Source organism: Epinephelus fuscoguttatus, linkage group LG21 (genome assembly GCF_011397635.1).
Source record: "Epinephelus fuscoguttatus linkage group LG21, E.fuscoguttatus.final_Chr_v1".
Classification (NCBI taxonomy): domain Eukaryota; kingdom Metazoa; phylum Chordata; class Actinopteri; order Perciformes; family Serranidae; genus Epinephelus; species Epinephelus fuscoguttatus.
In genome coordinates this window covers 5,354,603-5,382,064 of record NC_064772.1, presented here as the reverse complement: position 1 = coordinate 5,382,064, position 27,462 = coordinate 5,354,603, and the positions used below count along the sequence as shown (strand labels likewise).

General features: G+C 42.9%; 2 protein-coding genes across 2 annotated transcripts in view; one reads left to right on the top strand and one right to left on the bottom strand.

Annotated features, from left to right (window-relative positions):
• Nucleotides 1-7,784, bottom strand: part of fars2 (phenylalanyl-tRNA synthetase 2, mitochondrial) — a 244,645-nt gene extending 236,861 nt beyond the window's left edge. The window contains exon 1 of the mRNA XM_049565812.1: nt 7,737-7,784. The gene's annotated coding sequence lies outside the window, so the exon portion shown is untranslated. The remainder of the gene's footprint in view (nt 1-7,736) is intronic.
• Nucleotides 7,785-7,969: 185 nt separating this feature from the next.
• The window catches only part of LOC125882271 (LYR motif-containing protein 4B), a 31,953-nt gene continuing 12,460 nt past the window's right edge, over nt 7,970-27,462 (top strand). The window contains exon 1 of the mRNA XM_049566054.1: nt 7,970-8,096. Coding sequence (XP_049422011.1) covers nt 8,008-8,096 — 89 coding nt within the window. The 5' untranslated portion in view covers nt 7,970-8,007. The remainder of the gene's footprint in view (nt 8,097-27,462) is intronic.

Sequence of the window (27,462 nt, the reverse complement as noted above, 5' to 3'; positions counted from 1 at the left end):
TAACCATGTGGTTAAATGTAACTAAGTGCATTTACTCAAGTGCTGTACTGAAGGACAAATTCTGTACTCTTCTCACAGAGATGAACTTCTCACCACACCACATTTACCTGACAGCTTACCTGACATTTACCTGACAGCTTCATATACCTGACAGCTTCATATATATATATATATATATATATATATATATATATATATATATATATATATATATATATATATATATATATATATATATATATATATAAAAATGTATCTATGTACATACATACATACATACAGAGAGAGAGAGAGAGAGAGAGAGAGAGAGAGAGAGAGAGAGATGTGTGTATTGGGAATTTCATCATCATAAATAACTCCAAGCAGCTTTTTCCTGCATAATGCTCAGTTAAAAAAATAAACTTTTCACATCGGTGTGTATCGAACAACATTCAAGCCGATACTGATTATCTGTGATGAGCCAGCATTGGCTGATAAAATTGTTCCAACCGATACATCGGTCGGGCTCTAGTTCAAATTCACCAAAGTCACACAAAAACACAAACTAACTACCTGATGGAAGCAGCAGTGGAGCAGCAGCTCCTGTGTTCAGCAAGCTAAAATTATTGTTTTTTTGTGAGTGGAGTGTGGTGGCTTTGACGAGAGCGGAACTGGCAGTCTGATGGGAAGGTAAAGCAGTTCATTTGTTAGCTTCCGTGTCAGACTCCTGCCTGCTTCTCCACACTGGGGCGTGCCCACTGACATCTCCTTTGGGTAGACAAGTAGGCCCCACTTCAAACACACACAAAAAAAAAAAATGAGCCATCCCTTTAATGCATGAATCAGAATCATTTAATGATATCATAATAATAGTGTAACAGTCACAGGTGACGTTTTTATACTTTTAATTCTTAACTTTATTCTGATTATAATTGGAGTGAATTTACTTGAACCTAATAAGACCAAGATGGAGCTGCGGATGGCCGCTTCTGGACTTCGCTCTCTCCTACTTATCCTGGTTTTGTTTATTTTTTTAGCTTTCTGCTCCCCCTCTCCTCACCTTTACCAGAGAGGAACTCCTACACATTGGTCAGTCCTACACTGGAAATTTGTTGCCGGTTTTCAACGACCCAGCAAGTTTTGCAGAGATTTTGGTCGGAGGCGCAGCAGCTGTCCTTGGGATTCGCTGGAGACGAATCGCCCTCTGTCAGTTGCATTTGAACACACTACACGGACTACATCCGACAGCCAAGTAGCACGTACGTTCTGCACCTGTGTGAGAGGAAATGACGCAAAAAGGGAAACCGGAAGTCCAAGGAATGCACGAGATCAACAAAGTAACAGGAGTAGTAGGTAGGGATGGGCAACACAAGCAAAAACACTATTCGAAAATCGTGGCAAGTATTTGACAATTTTCCGAATAATCGCCCTAGTAGTAGAAGTCCTGTCAGCTGAGGGGTTTCCTATCTGTGCAGCCGAGCATTGCAGCCCCTCCACGGACTATTACATCCAGACAGTCCCGGTGTTTCCCCCGCAGGCTCCACTTCATTCAGCTGCCCGACAAACCCGCTGCTTCATCCCACTTTAACCTGAATTACAAACCAGAGCTCAGTGCTCTGGTTGGATCCAAACGGAGAGCCGGGGCTAGCTGGGAGGCTAGCAGAGGCTAACTGGCTGTGCTTCCCTCCGGTCATGCTGCGGCTAACTCTCTGCTAGCCGCTCCCAGCTAGCTCCGGTTTGTTATTCAGGTTAAAGTGGGAAGAAGCAGCGGATCTGTCGGGCAGCTGAATGAAGTGGAGCCTGAGGAGGAAGCACCTGTTAGCCCTGGTTTCACTGCAGGCAGATTCACTCACTACAGGGGCGAGGAAATAAAACCTGAACAGCCAATCAGAGTGATGTCTGTCACCGACAAGCTCCGCCGCCGATTCAACATGCTCAATCGGCCGAAAAGCCACCAACGCAGACGCCGAAGTGCCCACGGTGCGGGACACACCGCAAAAACTAGGCCGACAGACACTCACCGACGGCCCAACTTTGGTCGACGGCCAACCATCAGCTTGATGTGCCTTAAGGCATGTGTAACGGAGGCGTTACAACACCTAGCTGACCAGGTGACAAACGAGGAGAAAAAACATCCAGACTCCCTGCTCATCATCCTAGGGGATTTTAACAGAGCAAACCTCTCTCACGAACTTCCCAGATTCAAACAGCACATAAAATTCTCCACCAGGGACTCTAACACACTGGACCACTGCTACACAGTTGTAAAGGACGCTTATCGCTCTGTCCCCCGTGCAGCTTTGGGGCTCTCTGATCACTGTCTGCTCCATCTTATCCCGACCTACAGGCATAAATTAAAAACTTCTAAAGGCCCATTTATGCTCAACGTTACGGATCCGGATACAGACGGAGCCTTCTGTCCGTGCTCCGCGTTCATTTCGTCCATATTTCTGCACGTTTCCATAAAGCTTACGGATACGGGCCAAACGGAGCAGTACCACCGGGAACCGTGGGGGCAGTGTTGCTACCACTACCCGATACATAGCTCTAGTGAGACACGAAGAAGAAATGACACTTCAATTTCTCTCATTGGCAGTACAAGAGAAAAGAATTCTCTGTCCTCCAGTCGCGATGTATTTAACGGCCTCACCGACCACCGCCTCCTACAACGCTGCCTCTGTTTTTGTCTTTTCTGCAACATTAAACATTATCAATATCTCCTCCACAGTCGCCATGTTTGTTTTTGAGTTTGTTGTTGTCATAAACTTTTGATGCTGGGCTGCCTCCTGGTGGATATATTGGTTAACATCCATGCCAATGTAAAGGGCGCATGGAAGTGTGGGCAGTGACGGTAACATCGTTTGAAACGGACATATACATTTTTGTACATAAAGGGAGCATAAATGGGCCTTAAGCCAGTAGTAAGGACTATAAGGAAGTGGGCTGACGAGTCAAAGCTGGAGCTACAGGCCTGCTTTGACTGCACAGATAGGAGTGTTTCTGAAGCTGCAGCCACAGACCTAAACGAACTGACTGACACTGTGACATCTTCAGTTTTTGTGATGAAATGTGTGTGCAGACTAAGACCTTCTGTACATATAACAACAACAAACCCTGGTTCACACCCAAACTCAGGTGGCTGCACCAGACCAAGGAGGAGGCCTACAGGAGTAAGGATCGGGGCCTGTACAAGCAGGCCTGAAACAAGCTGACAAAAGAGATCAGGGTAGCCAAGAGGGGCTACAGTGAGTCCCTTTTACACTGCCAGATTTTCGGCCAATGTTGGGCCGTTTTGCCGGGAAGCTGCAAGCGTTTAGACACACAGAGCCGGATTGGCAAGTTGATCCGAGGTGCCCAATTTTCCACCTCGTAGGGTGGACATATTGGCGGAACCTTTTTGGTTTAAAAAGAACGAGGAGCCCTTCCGCCATGGAAGGGGCTGTTGATGACTTGTGGGAGGAGCTGGTGATGACGCTGCACATGCGAGCCACTGGCGGTGGATAAACAGGAAACAGCTGATAGCAGGCATGAGCAACTGGTACTAGTAGCAAGACGGAAACGCAAACCTACAAACTACAGACACTGTAAAGATGAGCAACTGGGGAGATAAAGAATTGCCCACCCTCTTTGTCCTCGCAAACAAAGAGGCCATTAACCGTCAAATGACTGGAACGGTGAAGGACAGGCTGACTTACGAGAGAATCGCTGAAGGACTGACCAGGTGCGGCTTCCCTCGGAGTACCTCACTGTTTACATCACGCGCTGAGCTACATGGTTTGTTACTTTCTCACGCCCCCCATTGCCCCAAAAAAGGCACATTCTGTATGAACAAAAGTAGGCAGGCGGCATTTTGCTGCACTCCCCAGTTTTGTTTTTATACTGCCAATGCTGAAAGAAGACTGATTGGGCTTTCCTGCCAATTTGCACAATTTCCTATTTAAAAAGGGCTTCAGTCAACGATCCTGCGTCAGTTTGGAGAGGCCTGCAGGACACTACCAACTACAGGAGACCACCCACCCTGTGGAAAACCTCCAACGAGCAGACGACCTGAACAGCTTCTACTGCAGGTTTGAAGAGGCGCTTTTCACACGTTCCAACCACACAAAGCGATTACCTGCACCCCCAGCTCCACTAGCCCCCCACCTGCACTAAAGGTCTGTCAAGAGGATGTGTGTCGGCTCTTCCAGAGACAGGAGACCAGGAAGGCACCGAGACCTGACGGTGTGTCTCCCTCCTGCTTGAGAGTCTGCTCTGACCAGCTGGCCCCTATCTTCACTAGGATCTTCACTGTGTGAAATACCCTCCTGCTTCAAACGCTCCACCATCATCCCGGTCCCCAAGAAGCCCTCCATAACAGGATTAAATGACTACAGGCCCATCACCCCTGACATCTGTGGTCATGAAATCCTTTGAAAGACTGCTGCTGCGCCACCTGAAGGACATCACAAGCCCACTGCTGGACCCCCTGCAGTTTGCCTACCAGGCAAACAGGTCAGTGGCTGATGCAGTCAGCATGTGACTGCACTACATCCTGCACCACCTCGACTCCCCAGGGACTTACGCAAGGATCCTGTTTGGGGACTTCAGCTCGGCTTTCAACACCATCATCCCTGAAATACTCCACAAGAAGCTCATCCAGCTCACAGTGCCTGCCTCCACCTGTCAGTGGATTACCAGCTTCTTGACTGACAGGAGGCAGCGAGTGAAGCTGGGGAGCATCACATCCAGCTCCCGGTCCATCAGCACTGGCGCCCCCCAGGGGTGTGTCCTCTCCCCACTGCTCTTCTCCCTGTATACCAATGACTGCACCTCAGGGGACCCCTCGGTGAAACTCCTGAAATTTGCGGACGACACCACCGTCATCAGTCCAATACAGGACTGTGATGAGTCTGCTTACAGACAGGAGGTGGAGCACCTGGTCCTCTGGTGCGATCAGGACCACCTGGAGCTGAACCCGCTCAAGACTGTGGAGATGACAGTGGACTTAAGGAGAAGCCCCCCAGCACTGCCCTGCCTCACCATCCTCAACAGCACAGTGTCTACTGGACACCTTCAGGTTTCTCAGTTCCACAATCTCTCTGGACCTGAAGTGGACCTCCCATATAAACAATGTCCGGAAAAAGGTCCAGCAGAGGCTGAACTGCTGCACACAATGTCCGGAATGTGCACGTGCGACGGGAAAGTGTTTCAGCGGGGACCTATTTCACCGCTGCACACCAAAGGCGTGCTAGAGCCGGCGAGAGTGAGAGCACAGAGAAAAGTTTAGAGGCGAGAATGGCTGCCGGAGAGAGTCCTGAAAGCGAAGCAACTGTACACGATGACCCAGAAGAACTCATACCAAAAAGAGCAGTGTTTCCCCTATATGCAACTAGCAACGACGCACCGCCATTTACAATTCTCCTCTGCTCTCTGTATTGCGCACAGTGGCATTCCGCCCTGACGCGCACGCGCACACACACACACACCCACACTAGGGATGCAACGGTCCTTGGTAAAATATTGAACCGTTCAGTCTGCCCTGCACGGATCAATACGCCCTTATGGACCGCAGGTTTTCGGTTTTGCAATTAATTTTGCACTGATGCTTTACACTAGCCTGAGTGTCAGACTGAAGCTCCCAGAACCTTCAGTCTGACATGGCTTCCATTGAAGGCGATTTACAAGGGGGAGGGAATTTGATTTTTTCCCTAACCAATCAGTAGAGATCAACGACTCACCCAGAATCTGACGTCATTTGTATCCATGCCTCGGGGGTGCCATAAACAAGCGAGAATTGCCTGTTTAAAATGTCTCCGTCGTCGTGCACGCCCAGCTGCATCGCCGTTAAATCCAGTTTAGCAGCTTCCTTAATTTGGTCCTCCATTAACGCGAGTAGTGGCGAAATACCTCGATAGCATCGTCAATGTGGTCTGTAGGATCTGTAGCGGTCGCCATTGTTACTATCCTCACCAGTTACCCACCGGCGTACAGCTTGACATCAGCGTGGCGCTGATTGGCTAATCACTAGACCCCCTGCATTCATTGGTCCGTCCAGCGTTTGGACGAGATAAATCGCAAATTCATTGAAGTATGCCAGACCAGAGATGCAAGCCTACTCAGTTGAGTGGGCGGGGTCTATGGTCTGGAACCAGGCTAGCTTTACAGGCCACTGTGTATGTGTGCCTATCCACAGGCCGAGTCCATGGATGTATAAAGAGAACGGCCGAGTCAGCCTGCTGCACAAAAGCCCTCCCTGTGAGTTAATGTCCAATCACACACACACACACACACACACAAACACACAAACACACAGACAGGTGAGCACCCGGGCGCTTTTTCCTGACCGTGGCCCAAAAACCGAGGTACGGACCGTACCGTGGGCTACCTGTACCATTGCACCCCTAACCCCCACACACAGACACAGACACAGACACACACACAGAGGGGTGAGCACACTAGAGCTCGGGCCGCATTTTCCTGACTGAAGACGATCCCAGTCCGAGACAATTATAACGGAGCACGGCACTAATGGAGCGGAGCCTGTGTTGCGTTCAGGCGTTGTCACGTAAATAACAAACTCCAGCACTTGAATAGGCCATAACACTACACAGCAGTATGTCAAGTGGGCCGAACCCGAGAAAAATACTGTCAATTACTGTGAAACCAATATGATTTTTTTTTAAAAAAACATGATATGAAAATGTTGTCATACTGCCCAGCCCTAGCTCAACCTGCCTCAGGAACTGCAGGTCACATCCATCACCATCTGGTTTGGATCTGCCACCAAACTGGACAGGAACAGACTGAAAAGGACAATCAGGTGTGCAGAGAGGATTATTGGGACTGAGCTTGCCTCCATCGAGGACCTGTACAGGTCAAGGGTCAGGAAACGTGCAGGAAACATCACTGTAGACCCCTCACACCCCGGACACAATCTGTTTAAACTCCTCCTCTCCGGTAGGCGCTACAGAGCACTGTTCACCAAAACCACCCGTCACAAAGACAGTTTCTTCCCCCAGGCTGTCGCTCTCATGAACTTCTAAACGGTCACAGAGTGGCAGGTCAAACAACACTGCATCCTTGTTCATTGTATTTTTTTTTTTTTTATATAATTTTTATATTTTTTAATATTTGATGTATAGTTGTATATTTTGTGTATATTCCATATTCCACTTCTTGCCAAAATTTGTGTACTTATGGCATTTCTGGTACTTTTCAGAGCTAGTCTACCGGAGTTATACTCACATACTTTTACTGATGTCATATTTTAAAAGAAAGGACTTTTTCTCGTGCCACAGTATTTTCAAAGTGTTACTATTAGTACTTTTACCGCAATAAAACACCTAAATATCACTGAGTCATGGTCAGGTCACACTGTGATGAGGTAAATTGACAGAAAGGTCATTAAAAACTGGCACACACGTGCACACAGTTAAACCACGTGCATGCATGATAACATTCATGCACTTTTAGGAAATTCCAAGGAGGTGTCATTAGCATTGTGTCTGTGTGCCTTTAACGCATTATAAAATACTTCAAACAAACCAACTTCACAGCTGCAGTTCTGTCAGTTGTGTTTGTAGCAGGGAAGCTAACATGCTGCCCCATAACAAGCACAGTTTTGGGGGGAAATAAAGCGCTGTGTGAAGCGACATTCTCCCGGTTTGTGTCCTGAACTCAGCCGCTATAGCCTCGCAATCTCGTCCATTCATTAAAACATGTCATTAGTGTGTTAAAGTGTATTTTTCTAAAGGTTAAAATGAGCAAAGCTAACTCACCTCCTGTCACACTCCAGCGTTGAGATGCTGTTCGGTAGGCGATGGCGCGCCTGAGTCCCTACTGGATTTTAAATCCAGTTCAAAATTTACGTCTTTGTTTATATAAAGAAATTTTAGGAGAGTAAAATCTATTAATGTAAATCGTAAGACTGAGAGCGGCGCGAAGAAAAAAGTCAACATAATCAGTGTATTTCTGTGCAGGCGCCCCATGGACACGCGGCAGAGGGGGTCCTGAGGTTTTAAACGGGTCGAGGAGCAGCGTATTAGCAACATGATGGCGGCGTCCACACGAGCACAGGTGCTTTCTCTGTACAGGATGATGCTGATAGAGAGCAAGAAGTTCCCCTCGTACAACTACAGGTAAGAGATGACATGTGACGGGTCTGAACACATCTGTCGGTCTGTTTAAAACGACTGTCAGCGGCTGGAAAAGATGCTAATGTAGCCGCTAACGGCTGTGTTTACATCAGCAACCCTGATGTCATAACGTTAGCTGTTATCCAACGCTTACAAAGCACAGCATGTGGAGGAAGTACTCATAGATTTAATTGATGTCTATGTACTAAAATTACACAGCCAAAATACTCCACTACAAGTCAAAGTCCTGCATTCAAAACCGGACTGAAGAAAAAGTATGTACCAGCAAAATGTACAGTAAGCATGAAAAGTTAAAGTATGTATAGTACAGTAAAATGTTCCCTGTCTGTTAACATTATATATGATGTTTGGGATTGATATTAATGCTGCATAAATGTGTGAGCATTTTACCACCATTGGAGTTAAGTATATCAACTCAAGAACTGTATAGGAGTTACCATTTTCTTCTACCTTCTGCGAAGACTCCACCACATTTTGGAAGCCAGTATTGCAGTTTTTACTCCACTAAATTTATTTTAGAGTATCAGTCACAAAATTAATACAAAATACTTCAACCCTAATTCCCCCCAAAATTGGGCGCTCTGTGAAACGTAAACAAAAACAGAATTCAGTGATCTATAAATCCTTTTATCCATATTCAATACACTCCAGAGACAAGATATTCAAACTGATACATTTTGTTTATTTTAGTATGAGTAAACAATCATTCTGAATATGATGGAGCATGTTTACCACTGTGTGACACCACCTTTTCTTTTAACAACACTCAGTAAGTGTTTGGGAACCAAGGAGTCTAACTGTTGAAGTTTTGAAAGTGAAATCCTTTCACATTCTTGCTCGATATATGACTTCAGTGTCTCAACAGTCCGTGGTCTCTGATGTTGTATTTTGTGCTTCATAATGCTCCACACGTTCAATGGGAGACAGGTCTGGACTGCAGGCAGGTCATTCTCATACTTGCACTCTTTCATTACGAAGCCACGCTGTTGGAACACGTGCAGAATGTGTCTCATTGTCTTACTGGAATAAACAGGGATGTTCCTGAAAAAGGCGTCGTCTGGATGGCAGCATATGTTGCTCCAAAACCTGTATGTACCTTTCAGCATTCATGATTCTGTCCCAGATGTGAAGTTACCCATGATGCCACAGGCACTAACACCCCTGTACCCTCCACTTTGTGCCAGTCCATCTCAGAAGTCGGCGGTGTTTCTGGATGTTGTTGATATACGGCTTTCACTTTGCATGGTAAAGTCTGGACTTGCATCTGTAGATGCAGCGACAAACTGTGTTTACCTACAGTGGTTTTCCAAAGTGTTCCTGGGCCCATGTAGTAATATCCTTTATGTAATCATGTTGGTTTTTAATGCAGTGCAACCTGAGGGGTCAAAGTCAATGGCATTCAGTGTTGGTTTTCAGTCTTGTCCCTAACATGCAGAGATTTCTCCAAATTCTCTAAATCTTTTGATGATATTATTAATTATAGATTGTGAAATCATTAAATGCCATGCAACTATACATCTAGAATAGTTGCTCTCAAAATGTTGGACCATTCCCTAACGCAGTTTTTCACACCATCCTTGCTTGTGGACAACTGAGCCCTTCCAGGATGTCCCTTCATACCCAATAATGACACTCTGATCTGTTATCAATGTACTTGTTTGCCTCTGAAATTTTCCAAATAGGTGTTTTGGGGTTTTTGTTTGTTTATTTTATGATTTTTATGATTACCATTCCTGTGTAGACACATTGAGTGAACCCTCCAACATACTGTTGAATAATATTACATAGGACTGGATTTTCAGAGTGTGACTTGAATGAGATTTGCTTTCCCCTGAAGCAGACATGGAAGTTCCAGTTTCACTCTGACTTGCAGATTTTTGAGTCACCGCCCTTGTTTCTGATTTGTAGTGAAATGAATGAATCAGAATCAGAAATGTTTTATTGCCAAGTAACTTTGTGCTTTCAAGGAATTTGACTTGGTGATGACTTTGTGCATAACATTTAAACACAATGCAAACATATAAAGACAAAATCTGAAATAAAAGGAAGAAAATTTACAATAGAATATGATAAATAAATGTAAACACAAGAATACGTAACTATGTGAAGTTATTAAAATAAATAGTTTTACAAGTGTACAATTGTGCAGGAACTTACAAATTATTGTCCAGGGGATGTAAAAGTTTACAGGATAATGCAGGTACAATACTCAGTTGTCAGTTAATAAGACCCATCTAGCAAAAAATTTGAGCAGTTTCATCCACAGGACCGTTGCATCCCTACAGTACATAGCTTTTATATCATTCATAATGCATTATCAGGGTGTTTTCTTGACAGAAAAAAGAGACCAGACACCCAAACTATTGCTGCAGATGGTTTCTCTGATCTGTTCTACCAGGAGACCCTCGGTGTATTGAAGGTCTTCCTGGAGCACATGATTCATGATGCCGTCACCTAACTACACCAAGCACACTACAAGGAAGACCGTGACCGCCGTAGATGTGGCGTATGCTCTAAGGAGGCAGGGACACACTCTTCAGTGGATAAATAGATCCATTGGTAGTTAATATCTAAAAATCCGGTGTGCAAAATATAAGTTTATATTTTAAATGTTTTGGCAACTTACCTTATAGGTCAACAATATGAGGCTTTTCAATATGCTAGTACTTAATTTAATTGTTTATTTAGCATGTTTCCAACTGGACATTTTCGTCAACGATATTTTCATCCTCGGGCAACTACACCTGATCCTGGCCAAAAGCTGGCATATGTTGGCTAACATAAATTCTGCAAGGTGGACAACCAAGATTAGTGTCACCAATTCAGTATCTGGTTAAATGTCTTCCTTCTGTTCCTGATATTTGATGTTGAATAATTGCCAGAAAAGCGTTTTTGCAGAACATTATGATGTCACAGTGAAGTTGACCTTTGAGCTTTTGGATATAAACTGTCATCACTTCTTCATTATATCCTATTGACATTTGGGTGTAATTTTGTCATAAGTAGAGATATTGTATATGTCATATCTTGAGATATTGTGTTCATGAGAATGGGAGAGACTGACAGCTTTAAAATCATAATGGCTCTCGTCACTGCTGTCACCCCTGCAGAGGCATAATAATAAAATCTTAAATTTAGAGAGGTGTAGATTTATCTTTCAGGTCATGTCCGAGGATGTAGTTTGTGCTGTTATTGGAGTATAGTGTTATGCTCTGAGCAGATATGAGTGTGTGTTTACAGCAGTGGGTTGTACAGATGGGTCAAAGGGTTTGTTAGTGACAGCAATGCAGAGCCAGAGTCCGTGGCCTAGTTTGTACCTGACCACTGATCTGATTTGTCTGCAGGCCTCTTGCCGCTCAGATCCCATCAGGCCTCAATGTGTTCTGCCTAACTGACTTTGACACACTCCACATTCATTCTGGAAATCAATCCCGGGCCACTGCTCTTAAAGCTAATAAAAGCTGTTTGAGTAGCTTCAGACTGCTATTGGATTAATATTGAATTTAATCTGCTGAAGTTGCACCTGTTTATGTTTTGATATCATGTCTCTAAAATAGTTTGTATCGACCTGCATTTTCAATTATGTTACTGCATCTATTATCACTGCAGTGGAGCTTATTTAGCTTTGTCTTCTAGCGCTGCTCCATCTTTCATTCTTCATATCCTTTGTCTTTTTTAATTTTGTTATATCCTTAAATCCACAGAGGATGAATATTCTTCTCTGAATTACATCAGATATCGTTGTGGTGACGGGGCAATGTATTTTGTCCTCAGTGCTTCTGTTTTTTGAGAAGTTCTTTTTACAACAACTTGTCCTTAACACTGCAAAAAGTCCTGGCCTGGTTGTTACCAACCGATTCCTCACATTTATTTTATGTTGTCAAACTTAAAGCCTCTGGAAACCCAAATCCACAATAGCCTTCTAACTATGTAATTTAGGGTCTTATGTGCATAATATTAAACACGTAAAAACAATTAGAAATCAGTTTCCATCCAAATCCGAAATATCTGTCTTTTAAGTTTTTGTACATTCTTGAAATTGGGTTTGATTTGGCCGTGGTTATCTCTGAGATTTATTACGCAATAAATTCCAAACCAATATAGATCATCCGTCAGTTGTCTCATCCCGCCCCCGAATGGCAGCGCAACAAAACCTTTCTGCTCCTGCTAAATCTGCCTCTTTGAGTCTGAGCCAACAAACAGCTTTCTAGTCTGATGTTTAGAAAATACAGATCGTAAACTGGCTGAACCGCTCGGCTGTGACCCAGCGGAGGCTCTGCCTCCGGCGGGCTCCCAGCAGCACTCAAATCAGGTTGACCAGCTCCAGAGCCCGGACAATCCGAGCCTTTGCAGCTCGTGGAGCTGCAGGAAGAAGTGGCTTGTGAGCAGCCGGGCTTGCCACCCGGGCCTGGTGCCGGTGTCGGCGCGTGGGGAGGGGACGTAATGTGCACCCTTCCTCACCCCTAACCCCAACCCCAAACAGTTAGCTTTGCTACGCATAAACAATAAACATATCCCCAATCGCGGAGGTGATGCTGCGGGAAACAACACAATTTTAGCCGGAGGGGAACATTATTCGAGGCGGGCAAATACTTATATACTTATAGACGATACTACGCATTGCTAGAGAGATGGCCGGCTGACACCGGTCTCTCCCACTTTGAGGGTCGGTGTGTGTGTCAGAGTAAAGACATATTTAATCTATTAAGACTGGATGTGTTTGAATGAAAAAGGCTATTATCAGAAAAACGGAGCAGATTTATGTTTTCAATGAAAACATACAGTACAGGCCAAAAGTTTGGACACACCTTCTCATTCAATGTGTTTTCTTTATTTTCATGACTATTTACATTGTAGATTCTCACTGAAGGCATCACAACTATGAATGAACACATGTGGAGTTATGTACTTAACAAAAAAAGGTGAAATAACTGAAAACATGTTTTATATTCTAGTTTCTTCAAAATAGCCACCCTTTGCTCTGATTACTGCTTTGCACACTCTTGGCATTCTCTCCATGAGCTTCAAGAGGTAGTCACCTGAAATGGTTTTCCAACAGTCTTGAAGGAGTTCCCAGAGGTGTTTAGCACTTGTTGGCCCCTTTGCCTTCACTCTGCGGTCCAGCTCACCCCAAACCATCTCGATTGGGTTCAGGTCTGGTGACTGTGGAGGCCAGGTCATCTGCCGCAGCACTCCATCACTCTCCTTCTTGGTCAAATAGCCCTTACACAGCCTGGAGGTGTGTTTGGGGTCACTGTATCTCAGTTCACTGTATCTCAGTGAAGAAAGGCAAAGAGCTAGCCTCCCGTTGTCATTCATCTCAGCTAACATTGCATGTAAAAGTTATGCTAACTATTCTATGAAGTAACATTAATATGAATCACAAAACATTTTGAAACTTAGCATTCAGTGACCACCTGAAAGCAATCATTTTCAGCTTCTGCTTCATCCTCTGAATCATCAGAGGGCTCAAACATATACGACTGGATTAAATTTGTGGCAGCCATTGCTGAGCCAGGGAGATGTCAATCAAAACAAGGGATCTGTCAATCAGCGTTATCTGCCACGCCCACTCTGTCCTGGCAAGTGATCTAAACAGCAAAATGAGCTGTTTTTAAACCAGGTTTTCTGATAGTTATGAATGGTTATTTTCACTCAGACTTTTGTGGATGATTAATGAGACACTCGACTTTGATATAATATGTGCATTTTTACTATTTCAAGCTGTGTTTCCAAAGGCTTTAAAGCAGAGGAAGAAAAAAATCAGGGAAACGCCAAAAAAGTAGATTAAAAAAAAGTCAGAATTTGAGAATTCATCCTCCTCCTGCAGCTCTCTCCTCCCTGTCCTAAGTCCCTCCTACCAGCCGACCGCAGGCATATGCATGTACTTTATACATTAACCCAGTATTACCCAAACATTGACTTATTTCATCATATTTCATTGTAGAGTTGTTCGTGGCTCATTCGCTCAGCTTCTCCCTGCCCCACTCTTTCACTGTAGCCCTTTTTACACAGAGATCGCTTTATAGAGCTGCTATTGAGTTCCTTCTTTAGGCCTCCTTTGCATTTTTATGCAGAACCAAATGATGGCAACATCATGCCATTGCAGTGTGGGATTTTAGACAGCATGCCAGTATCGCGGAATCAAAAGAGGCATGACATTCGTGACATGTAATGCAACTAGACTTGCACCGAATTTTTTGAGCCAATACCAATTTCCGATTTGCAGAGTGTGATTGTGTGAGTGTGATTCCAATTTTGGCCAATTCCGATTTCATTTTTGTCAAACCACTTCACAGCACACAAGATATTGCAATATTTTCTATTTTTGCTTTATTAGAATATTTTAACCAAGATACAACCAGCTTTTCAGTAATCATCTCAAACAAACAAAAACAGTGACACAGGTTAAGAAACATTTTCCTTTTTGCCCAAATATGACTTCAGGTACAGTATTAATATAAATAAGTAAAAAAAGGAAACATAAATAAAAACATAGATAAATAAAGTAATAATTCTTGGTGTATAGCATTTGTGGGTAATTTCTTGAATAGACAAAAAAGTAAAAATATCTCCTGTGGAAAATTCACACAGGTCTTCAGGACAAGCCTGCCAGTAAGCGCGCAGACACGTGCATCTTCGGCACACGGACGCGCGCCTCATCAGTTTCAAGCAGCACAGTGCAGCAGTGAGAGCTCCGCAGTTCAGTTTAACACAGACAATTAACAACTTTCTCCTTCTCTCTTCTGATGTGTGTGTGTGTGTGAATGATTAAGATGAGAAGCTGCCCATGTTTCACTTCCTCACATCGCCCAAGCCGTGAGTTGCACGTGTGTGTGTGTGTGTGTGTGTGTGTGTGTGTGTGTGTGCGCTGCTGATGTTACACGATGTCAATCATGCGGCGCACCGGGAATTTGATGGCGTTTGAAATCGGCATATTTTAGACTGACCAGCCGGTTGCAGGTCATGGCCCATCACGTGAAAAACGGCCCGATTCCGAGCACTGCCAGTAAATCATGTAAGTCTAAACGCTACAGCATCAGCCTCTAGTGTGACATAATGTGCCAGCAGCACTTTATAAATAATAACAATGGCAAAACATGGCAACAGCAGTCATGTACCATCTCTGTTATATGGTGGCTGATCTCATCCTCTGCTTGGAGGGAAAGGAGCTTGCGAACTTATTGTTTTCCTAATTTGTGGACATTTCCAGCCGCTGTTCTTCCTCTTTTTAACCACTAACTTCCAACTGCTACTCCCGCAGTGGTCGCACAGATACACATCTTCAAAATGTCATACCTGTGCCGCTGTTACCACCTCCATTCTTCCTCCATTCAGAGGTGGGACAACTCTGCAGCACAACAAAGTCCCACTCTTTGAGCATAATGCAGGAGTTGCAGCTCTTAGCCACTGTTAGCAGCGCTGTTCGCCGCTGCAGCGCAGTGATGTGAGGAGAGGGATGAGGTGTGTGAGGTTGAGCCACTTGTCAGTTGTCAAAAGACAAGACGTGATTGGTTTGTTTCGATTTACACCCGCCCCAACAGTCCCATGTTGTAAACACAGCCAGCATGGTGAGGAGGGGGTTTGTCAACTTGCGTCACATGTGTCTGTGTAGGAGCCTGAATGAATACTCCATGAAGTATCGGATGACATGGTTTCATCAATGTTATCATAGCTTTTTGGTACACAGCAGCTACCGTTGTTGCAATACGCGTTTGAAACAGTGGGGTGCTAGAGTGCGCTATCTGTTTGAATGCAATATATGATTTCAAGGTTAGATGGGAGAAATTCCTACACACCGTGGCTTTAAAGAGGCAGTGTAAATGGGCTTGTTCATCAGATCACAGTGAGACAAGAGTTGGCTGCCAGCCACCTCAATGTCCCTCCACCGCGCTCCCAACTGCTGTGGACTGCTTCCTCTGAAGGAAAGCTGGCGGCAGCTCCAAGACCCAATTTCAGTCACTGGTTGTAGCAGCTTGAATTCAGCCGGGCCAACCACCCAGCACTGGGTATCACAGCTGGCTGATGGCCAGCAGCAGTGACAGGTGTAACAGCAGCAACAGAAAGTTTGTTGATCCAGTTGGTGGTCGGGCATGTCCAGTCCCTTAGAGCTGGGATTTGTGCTGGCTGGATTTGGGTTGCTTTGAAGTGTAGGCAATTGCTGCTGGAATAGCAGCTTCTCTGCAGGATTCTCCTAACCCTAACCCTCAAGTGCAACACACACCGCCGCCATACGCCGCGCATCAAAACACCCGCCTCCATTATATTTTATGAACCAACCCATACTGGCGCTGGCCGACGTACCGCGCCGCTCTGCTTCAGCCCACTGCTCTATTTCCAGCGCAGCCGGCGCTCATGGTGGCGCTGCGAGAAAAGCCTTTTATGTACGTCCCGGCCGCCGTAGTATCAACTCTGGTTGTTTCAAATTTTTAATAAGACAACTTTGATAAGAAACTCACCCATGAAATCCAAGTTGTTGTTGCCTCGAAGTTTTTCCTCTTCTTCTTCCGTTACTAGCAGTTGGCAACTGTTGGCAACTAGTGTAGGTACAGCCACCTAGCAGGCTGGGGTGGGAAATACACGGCGATGGTGCCGCTGCGCGCCGCTGCCAGTGCGTGTTGGGGGCGGCACTTGACGGCCATGGTGCCGCGCCGGCGGCGGTGTGTGTTGCACTTCAGGCTTTCACTGAAGGGATGTGCACTCACATCTGCATTTGTGAAAAAGCCAAGAGGAGCACCCTCTCTTTGAAATGACCTTTGACTGGCTCATGTCATGGACTTGATTTTCTAAAGCCTAAAAAACAGAGCCAAGAGGACGTGCAGGTGGCTAGTTTTCTCCCTTTGTAGGTTTTTTTTTTTTTTAAAAAAAACACCACAGATGTATGTGTCAAATATTGATTTGTGTATCAATCTCAATAACACAGTATTGGTTAGGCTACATTGCAAACTTGTAAAAAGTTTGACTTACCAAACCTTCATGAATTCAGCATATTTATCTACACTGTTCACCTGTAAATGTATCATTTAGCCTATCATTTAGCATCATGTAGCTAGCCGAACCCTGACAGCCCAGAATGCACCTGGTCCGATTCAGCTGGATTGACACTGCACTCTGTTCTCTCAAGTGCGTGTGTGTGTGTCTGTGTGTCTGTTCTCTTGAAAACATTAGAAAACTCTGAGTTGTCTTTACATTTCATCCTGCAGCCGTCACATTTTGGGGGGTTTAAAAACTAACTTTATGAGCACAAACTCCTTTTACTCATCTTCATCAGTCGTCCTGCAGCAGCACAGTCATCATCATGTTTGTCAGAGTATTCTCTCTGCTTAGTGCGTGTGTGTGTGTGTCTGTGTGTGTGTGTGTGGGGGGGGTGAGTTTGGGACACCGTTTTCAACTGTCACAACACTCGGCGCTCTGCACGGACATCAGAGAGCAGCCGCTCCCTGCTAGCCTTCATGCGGACTGCCGCTGTGTTGAATTATTGAACGGCCAGATGAGAAAAACTCCCCCCCCCCTTCCTTTTCCTGCTGGTGGTCCAAATAAAATAAGTTCTCACCGCCTGCCCAGAGATGGCTGCTGGACATCCTGTAAGGAGAGAAAACACACATCTGAAATTAAAAGGAAAATTACTAAATAAGTACTACTACTGCCAACAATAATAATAATCTTTATTTGAGTGCTTCACAAAGGCAGCGAAATCAAACAAGTGATTTTTGTGCCTCACCACACCTTCACCACAGCATTAAGACATTTCAACATATGCGCTACAAAATAATGTTCAAATGTAATGTATCTGTTGTTTGCAAAATGGACAATATAGATATTTTTTTCTGGCAATTGGGAAGCCAGTAAAAAAAAAAAAAAAACAGACATAAATCCACTTCAGCACCTTTTTTTTTTTTTCTGCGTTGACCTGTTGGTACATGGAGGTACTGCCTCAAAGTGCCAACATGTACCAGCATATATTGCATACACCCGTGGCACACTGAAAAGGTTAACACCTGTTTTTAGGCCTCTGCGTCGGCAGTAGTCATGGTGCACCATATTGGTGCAGGTTGTCCGTCCATCCATCCCATGCTCTTGAATGTGATACCTCAGAAACGTTATGGTACTCGAGGATAAACTGATCAGAATTTGGTGGTCAAAGGTCAAGGTTACTGTGACCTTGTGTCCATATTCATTTCTATGAATGCAATATCAGAAGAACGCCTTGAAAGAATTTCATTTAAATCTGGCACAAATGTCCACTTGGACCCAACAATGAACTGATTAGATTTTGGTGGTCAAAGGTCACTGTGACCTCACAAAACATGCTTTTGGCCAGAATTCTTCTTCTAATTATGACAAAACTTAACACAAATGTCTGATAGAATAAAATAATGAAGTGATGACATTTTATATTCAAAAGGTCAACTTTACTGTGATGTCATAATGTTCTACATAGAACACTTCTCTAGCCATTACTCAGTGTCATATCTCAGGAGCAGAAGGGGAGACATTTATTTAGATACTGAATTGGTGGCATTAATCTTGAAACTGTGCTGACTTGAATAGATCTTTTGTGCTGCAACTTGACTGGTTTACGGAGGCGTACAATCACAAGGCTGTAATTCTAGTTCACTTCAAAAAGAACCCAAAATTACATCTGTAGTATGCTTATTAACTAAGAAAAGAAACAGAGGTATGCTGCCGTTTTCTACCGGTAAAAATATTTTTGTTATAATAAAAAAACATTCTTTATCTAGTTCTGCATTCATAGCGGAAAAACATATTTTCTTTTAATTTATATTCAAATAAATGAAAACAAGAATTATTGTATGTTTGAAGTAATTCGCAGCCCACTTGGTCAAACTCTGAATAGTGGTTGCAGAATAGTGGTTGTTGTTACACTTTTGCCTCTCTGGGGAGTTGATATCAGTCACTTCTCAAACTTTTTCTGTTTCCAGCTTCTCAAATGTGAGAGTGTGCTGCTTTTTGTTGTTACTTTTCTGGTAAATAAAGTACTTTTTTGGGTTTTGGACTGTTGGTGGAACAAAACAAGAACTGTGATGGCGTCCAAAATGCTCCCACACACGACTTCTGTTCAGCTCGTTTACTGTATTTTAATGTTAAAGACAACAACAATAGTTTATGGCAGGCAACAGGACATGCAACAAGTCAGAGAGACATTTTACCAACCAGTGGTGGAAAGTATCTTTACTACATTTACTCACTACATTTCTGCTACCTTATGCTTTTACTTCACTACAATTCAGAAACAAATGTAATTTTTACTGCACTATATTTATTTAATGACTTTGCTTACTTTGCAGATTCACATGAATAATACAAAATATAATAAACAAATAAACTGTGATGTATTATTAGAGATTAAACTATCCAGCAGCATTTAAAGCAACATTAAAGTGATGAAAACACTAATGCATACATTATTATAATCCAATGGTATAATAGGTATTATTCTAAATCAAAATAAAACATGTTCATCATATGTTTCTGCAAACCGTTTTCTTTATTTTCATGACTATTTACATTGTAGATTCTCACTGAAGGCATCAAAACTATGAATGAACACATGTGGAGTTATGTACTTAACAAAAAAAGGTGAAATAACTGAAAACATGTTTTATATTCTAGTTTCTTCAAAATAGCCACCCTTTGCTCTGATTACTGCTTTGCACACTCTTGGCATTCTCTCCATGAGCTTCAAGAGGTAGTCACCTGAAATGGTTTCCACTTCACAGGTGTGCCTTATCAGGGTTAATTAGTGGAATTTCTTGCTTTATCAGTGGGGTTGGGACCATCAGTTGTGTTGTGCAGAAGTCAGGTTAATACACAGCCGACAGCCCTATTGGACAACTGTTAAAATTCATATTATGGCAAGAACCAATCAGCTAACTAAAGAAAAACCAGTGGCCATCATTACTTTAAGAAATGAAGGTCAGTCAGTCCGCAATGTGTCCCCAAGTGGAGTCGCAAAAACCATCAAGCGCTACAACGAAACTAGAGAAGAATTAATCATTCTGGAATTATTAGGCTGATGTTGCTGAAAATGTGCAGAAAATAGGCATTTGTTCAGTGAAACCACCATCTCTTTCAGTGTTTCCCCTATAGGCCTATGCAACTAGCAGCGGAGCACCATTCTGCTGATTTTTTTTTTCTTCTTCTTCTTCTTTTTTTTTTTTTTTTTTCTTTAGAAACTACCATTATATTATTTGGCACTGCGGACGCTTCATGACCAGGTCAATTCACGCACTTGTGAGTAAAGCATATAAGAGGAGAGGAGAGGGCTCCATCTTATCTCTTCATAAACTAAAGTTATATTATTTTGTACGATGGACGCTTCATATAATAACATAACATTATACTATTTATCATGTTATACGGTGAAACATTTCACCTTATAACGTGATGACTTAAATCGTTTACATGACGTAAATGTAATTTCTGTCTCTGACGTGGTCGCACCTTTACAATTCTCTGCTCTCTGTATCGCGCACGGCAGAGTTAAGCCCCAATGCGTGTGCGCGCCCACACACACACACACACACACAGTTGAGCACACTAGAGCATGGCTCGGGCAGCATTTTCCAGAGTCCGAGACATTTATAATCGAGCCAGGCCCAAACTCGCAGCACGGCACTGTGCCCACAGTCAGTGGAGCGGAGCCTGTGTTGCGTTCAGCCGTTGTCAAGTTCCAGCACTTGAATAGGCCATTTATTCTTTATTCCACTAAATTAGACACATTTTGTTGGTCAATCATTAAAATGGAAGCGAGTCTAGAACAGTGGTATAGTGGCCGTTTTTAACATACCCATGTACCTAGACCACTTAGTCTGCAAGGGATCTCAGCTTTGACTCATGCTTCTGTTCCTTTTTGTGAAGACCTGAAGTACTGACATGAGGCAGGGAAAAACTTGAACAAGCTTAATCTGAGATTTAAAAACGGCAGTCAAAGTCATACATCTGGTCAGGTCCACTATTAACTTGATGTCCTATTCCTATATTTTCTCTCATGTTACATACTGTTACACACTATTACACACTACAGCACTGCATGACACAGTGAAAAACTTAATATGATCTAGGGATGCACCGAAATGAACATTTGTGGCCGAAGCCAAAGCTGAATAATATTAAGCGCTCGGCTGAATACCCAGTACCGAATACTGAATATCGTTGTGTAGTTTTTCATTAGTTTTTGCAGATGAACCCCCTCCAGATTAGTGTTGGGACCAAAATTGGGACCCGCTGTACGATACCAATGAAAATATCATCAACACATTTATCATAGCAGTTTCAAAATCAGTAGCCATGTTGGTTGTTTACAAATGCATTCTGCTCCTTGTCCCTCCTATTCTGATGACGTGCGCTCCAAAGTAATAGACAGTTGTGATTGGCCCGCTAAGCTTTAACCAATGCCAGAATGCGCCTTAATGATTGCATGGCCAGACTGACCTGCAGATCGAAATCGAATATGAGCTCGCGAGATCAGGATGGTTTCTCCAGGCTAATTGTCCCCTTGTGATGATAGAGTCAGCTCGTATACTACGTCACTTTAGAAATATTTATATGATATGTATGAAACGTACAAATGTAGAATACCTGTGGTTTCCAGAAATGTACAATGCCAACATATTTGTCTGGAGAGTGGGCTGCAATTCTGCAATGAGTACTTTTACTTTTGGTACTTTAAGTAGCCTATATTTTTACTTAGTTAGGTTTTGAATGCAGGACTTTTACTTCTAACATAGTATTCTTACACTGTAGTAATGCTATATAGGTCTGTCCTAAATGCTTCAAAGCTTCTACTTTTGCCATGGTAATCAGAGTCCAAATCAGTGTTCAATTGCTTTGTCATGCCCCCACGCCATCGATAGCTGTGGCTGGAAGCTTTATGTTTACAGCTTGTCCATCTGTCCATCTTCATGTGCGTACATCAATTCCATTCTCGTAAACATAATATCTCAAGAACATATTTACAGAATTTCTCACTGCGACCTTCCATCCATCATATTATCAAGAAGGCAGTATCTCAGGAAGGCCTTGAGGGAGTTTCTTCAAATTATTCACAAACGTCACTGCGACTTCATAAAACATGCTTTTGACCATAAGTCATGAATACTCACGCTAATTAAGACAAAACTTCACACAGATGTCTAATAGGATAAATAATGAAGTGATGACATTTTATATCCAAAAGGTCAATGGTCAACTTCACTGTGACATAATTTTCTGCAAAAACACTTTTCTGGCCATTATGCAACATTGTAACTCAGGAACGGAATGGGAGACATTTGGTCAGATACTGAATTGGTCATAGGATTCTTCCACCACTGCATTTTACAAACCTGTTGCACTTTTGCACCTGGAATTCTTTTGTTTGGACTGATAGTTTCAGATCTAATACTTAACATTTCTCAATTTCACACTTAGAAGAAGAATTTTTGAGTAAGAAGTGATGAGGCGTATTTTGTTGCAGTATTGCCACTGCTGCCTTTTTCTGAGTTTATGAACTAAGGGCTGCATGATATTTGAAAAAACTGACATTGCGATTTTTTTTATTTTAATTTTTGCAATATATTTTGCAGTATTTAAAAAATACAAGTATTTTCACCAGATCACTTCCTGAATTTGTTTCAAATTAAAAGCCCCTTATAACCTCAGATGAGAGAATCCCTCCATTTTCTAAATAGGCTTTTATTGTGAATCATTTGCAGGAACTTGGTAATGGAGGATTCGGTGACTTGTGTGTTTGCATACAGTACTTAAAATGTAGCGCCTGCCATCTGTTGGCGCTTTTTAGGTGACTACAACAACATTTCGGCTGGCACATGAACAGACACAGTGACTGTAAATAGTAAAAGTAATAAAAATAGGACAAAAAAACCTGATGACATCACACACGTCGTGAAAGACGACCAGGGATAATTGGTGTGTACCATCGTGTAGTGTGTCATGTCTGTCAGCCAAGTCACAGCACGATTTTATGACTCCACAATCGTGTAATGTGACATAGTGACTTTCAGAACGGGCAAAAAAGTTGTGTAGTGTGTACCAGGCATAAATACTCCTTAACCGTTTCTCCCTCTTGCATGTCTCTCATTTTCAGTGTGCGACTGCAGCGTGTGCATGGGAGGGGGAGGGGCTGCTGAATGCTAAGAGAGGCGAAACACAGTTTACATGTTCTAAAAAAAGAGAAAACATTGCATGTCCTGCGATGTGACTATCGCACATGCGGACATCGCGATGGCGATGTTCAAACGATATATCGTGCAGCCCTAAACCAGGATCATTCAGACTCCATCAGGAACACCCTTGCATGTATTTTGAGGAAAACTGGAGAAGATGTGTCTCCTGTTGCTTGTGTCTTTGTGACAAACAGAATCTCTCCTTTTTAAGAAAGAAGGAGCATGTCTGAATCCTGTCAAGGGCTTCCCCTCTCAGAATCAGAAGCTCCAGTTCATGGTGAAAACAGTGTGTCAGTGTACTTGTTGGATTGTTGTGGAATGACCTGAATATGCCAGACATTGCTGCAGGCTGTTTTTTGTTGTCTGACTACAATAACAGCTGATGCTCACAGCACTTCCTGGGAGGAGAGGTGGGAGAGTTTGGCTGAATTTTGAGAGCTTTGTCAACGAGAGGGAGGAAAAAAAGGCAGAGAGCAGGGAAAAAAACATGGAAATAAAGTGAAGTAAGATAAAACATTCATGGTTCTCTGCAGGAAAATTAGCTCACTGCAGCAGCTAATAGTAACAGGAAGCTGAACACAAACACAGAAATGCAATTTAAACACAAATCTAGTGAGTCTGGGGTTTTATATCAGCCCAATAAATGAAAAGTATTATAGAGGCTTTTTGTGATGAACTATGGGGAGAGTGATTGGAGAACAGAAACATGGATGGATGAAACAAGCTGAACAGCCCTGAAGGATGGAACAAATGTTAGAAAAGTATAAAACAAGAGTCAGAGCACTGGAGAATATATTAAAGATAAAAAAAGAGCTTAGTGGAGCTGCAGACCACTCTTACATGGAGAACAAATTAAATCCAGGGCATCTATAGGACCTTGAAAAGCCTTGAAACAACTTGTTTCTGAATACTGTTATACACAGTGAAGTTTTACAGGTTTGAAGTACTTTCCCAAAGGTTGCTTTTTTTCTTTCTTTTTTTTTTTTTTTCATTTCTTTATTGAAATTTGTTTTGTGTCTTTGGTAATACGCACTGCATTACTGGAGGTTGTTTGTGTATGGTTGATATTAGGGATGCACTAATTCTGATTCCAGTTGACCTGTCGCCAAGTCCTACTCCAGACGCAGACTGGCCAATCATAACGTAGCATCTGGCCAGCTCAGACCAGGGTCGGACAACAACGCAGCTGTGCTTCATTGACTCGAATGAAATCGTTTCAGAGTTCCTTAATTTTCAGGCAGGTTTTGTGGATATTGAGCTAAATGTTGTGTCTGGGACATGTCGTGTATTAATGATACTCATTACCTGGAGAGGTTGGAAGGAGATATACATTTCCTCCCCGTTCCAAAACCAAAATCAGACCCTGAAAAGTGTAGGGTTAGCTAGCAAGCTACTGAAGATATAGCCTACTGAATGCAGGGTCCGACATTAACGGTTGCCCGAATGCCCGGGGCAAGTAAAAATAGCCAGCGGGCCAGCAGACCCTGCGCAGACATGCCCGATCGGGCAAGCAGCACCGACTCGGATATTTTTTATTTATTTATTTTTTTTCTAATCGCAGGGCAGGAATTATACCACGGCCAAACAACCAGTGCCGTGGATGCCCCTCCTACCCATACGGCCAGTGTAGCATGCCATGTTTTTTTAACATTAACATGACAAACAGCAAGGCTACGGCTAACAAGTTAACATACTAACACTCCTCAGACAGACAGACAGACAGACACAGAGACACACACACACGCGCACACACACACACACACACCGGACAGCCTCTCAGTCCTTAGCTGCTAACGTTAGCTCATGTAGAACACAGGTACCACACAAACTTTTACAAAGGGTCATAATGTGCTTCTAGTGACTGTCAAATCGCCAGTGAAAGCTGCTCTCATGGGACAAAGATCCTCTGAGAAGAAAGAGGGTTCACTCTGCTCTGCCGCGAGGAACAAACTGGGAGGCAAAGATCCTCTCTGAGGAAGAGGGTTCACTTTGCTGCAGGGTTCACCAAAACTTTTTTTGTTTTTTTTCTTTTAATAAATTGAACACACACTAAAGAACATACAAGATCCTGTAGAGAATTAATACACATAATACAATACAGTAAACATTGTCAAATTAAATGAAGGAAGAGGATTTTTTTTAAAGGCAAATTAAATATTGGGGATTTATGTAAAAATATCCATAGAGACATATAAATAATTATATAATTAAAGATATGTAGGCTATGTTAGGTGAATACTCCTGTCAGTGACCCTGACCACTGACCACTGGCAAAAGAACTGGAGTTGGTCCCTGGACGCTGCACTGTGGCTGCCCACTGCTCCCAGTGTATACAGTAGGATGGGTCAAATGCAGAGGTCAAATATATGTAATGTGCTGAGAAAGGAAAATAAAGAATCTTCTTCTAATATTTTCTTAATAACTAGGAGATAACAAATGAAAAAAGAGATTTCAAAGACTTAAAAATTAAGGGACATGAATCAAAACAAGAAACGAGATATATCCCCAGTCATGCACACCCAGTTTTAATAAACTCAGTACTGTTTTTCAACACATATATTGTAGTTAGCACATATTGTTATTGCACCATTGGTTTTGGCCTTGGTGCCCCAATAAATTTGTATTTATCAAAGGCCAAAGTGACCTTGCCCTAAAAAATATCTGAATTCCAGGCCTGGAATCGTGTATTTCCTCTCCTGTTTCTGTCCTCGGACGGGCCAGTTGCAGTGTGCTGCTTTTTTATGTGCTGCTGCCTTCATTGGCTGAGCGTCTCTGCTGACGTAAGATATAAGTCATGAGCGAAATTATGCACCACACAGCCAGAAGAAGAACCTCTTAGGCAGGGCAAGTAAGAATTTAGATGGGGCAAGTAGATTTGAGAAGTACTTGCCTGACAGGGCAAGTAGGAAAAAACCTTAACCTCGGACCCTGTGAATGTATATGTATGCTGCTTTTGCTTTTAAATGATTATAACACAAAAAAGACCTACCATGCTGTACAGGAACCAGTGAAGGGAAGCAGGGAAACTTTGCTGATATTCAGCCGGCTGTGTGTCATCACATTGTGCGCAGATGAACGTTGTTTGACTTCCCTCAGACATCCAAACCATGACCTTTGCCTAAACCTAATCAAGTAGATTGTTTCACCATGTGAGCACGTGACTTTCATTGATACTCTCCAACAGTCACTGGCAAACGTCCTTTTCTGTTGTTTAGGTGTGACAACGTGTTGTTTATCTGCATTGAGTTTTGAATATTTTTCCTGACCACAAGTGGCCTTCTGGTGCCCAGCTCTGCCTCAAAAACACAATTTTAACATCCTGCAGGGCTTCAACCCCTCAGGTATGTTAGATAGAGGGAGAGATGGACGGAGAGATGGATGGAAAGATGGAGGAGGAAGAAGCATTCTGTCAGAAGTAGGTCATTTCTCTGTGTAGGAACAACAACAAAAACAACATCAGATAACAAACTGATTCAGTGTTTCTATCTTTTTATGTGAGCTGACTCAAATTCAGTCTCTCACTCTGTCGCTTTTTTTTTTTTTCGGTTTGTCATCTATGCCTCTCCATCTGTCTCTCCTCTAGGTCTCTTTTCTTTCTTTCTATCAGAAATATAACTGATCTCCTGTTTGTTTGTTTTTTACTTGTCTTCTTCCTTTTCCCCCTTCCCCTATCTCCTCTCCCTTTCTCCTATTCCAAAGATCATACGAGAGAATTCCCACTGAAGTTTTTAGTCGCACAAAGTTTTAAATTTTAAACACAAGAGCATCTCACTCTGCCTCTGTCTACAGTAAACACCATTTCTTGCTAAAGCCAAGCACATTAATTGATAATTAATAAGAAATATGCCTTCACATTTAAGATGCCATGGCAGAAGCAGCACAGGTGTAATTCATCACACTAACGCAACTTTCAGATAATGAAAGATCAAAATCAAAGCAACGTCAAGATATCTCTCTATTTTAGTTTCTAAACTCTAAAAACACTTGACCCTACACTTCCAATAATGCAGCTCAACCTGCCTCCTATCTGCCCAAGTCTATCAAAGTTGCATTAATCCACAGGACTTATCTTATTAGAAATATATGGTTGTTGTCACATATGTTAGGGACATAAACAGTAGAGGTGTAACAATCCTTCAATCTGGATCGTTACATCAATT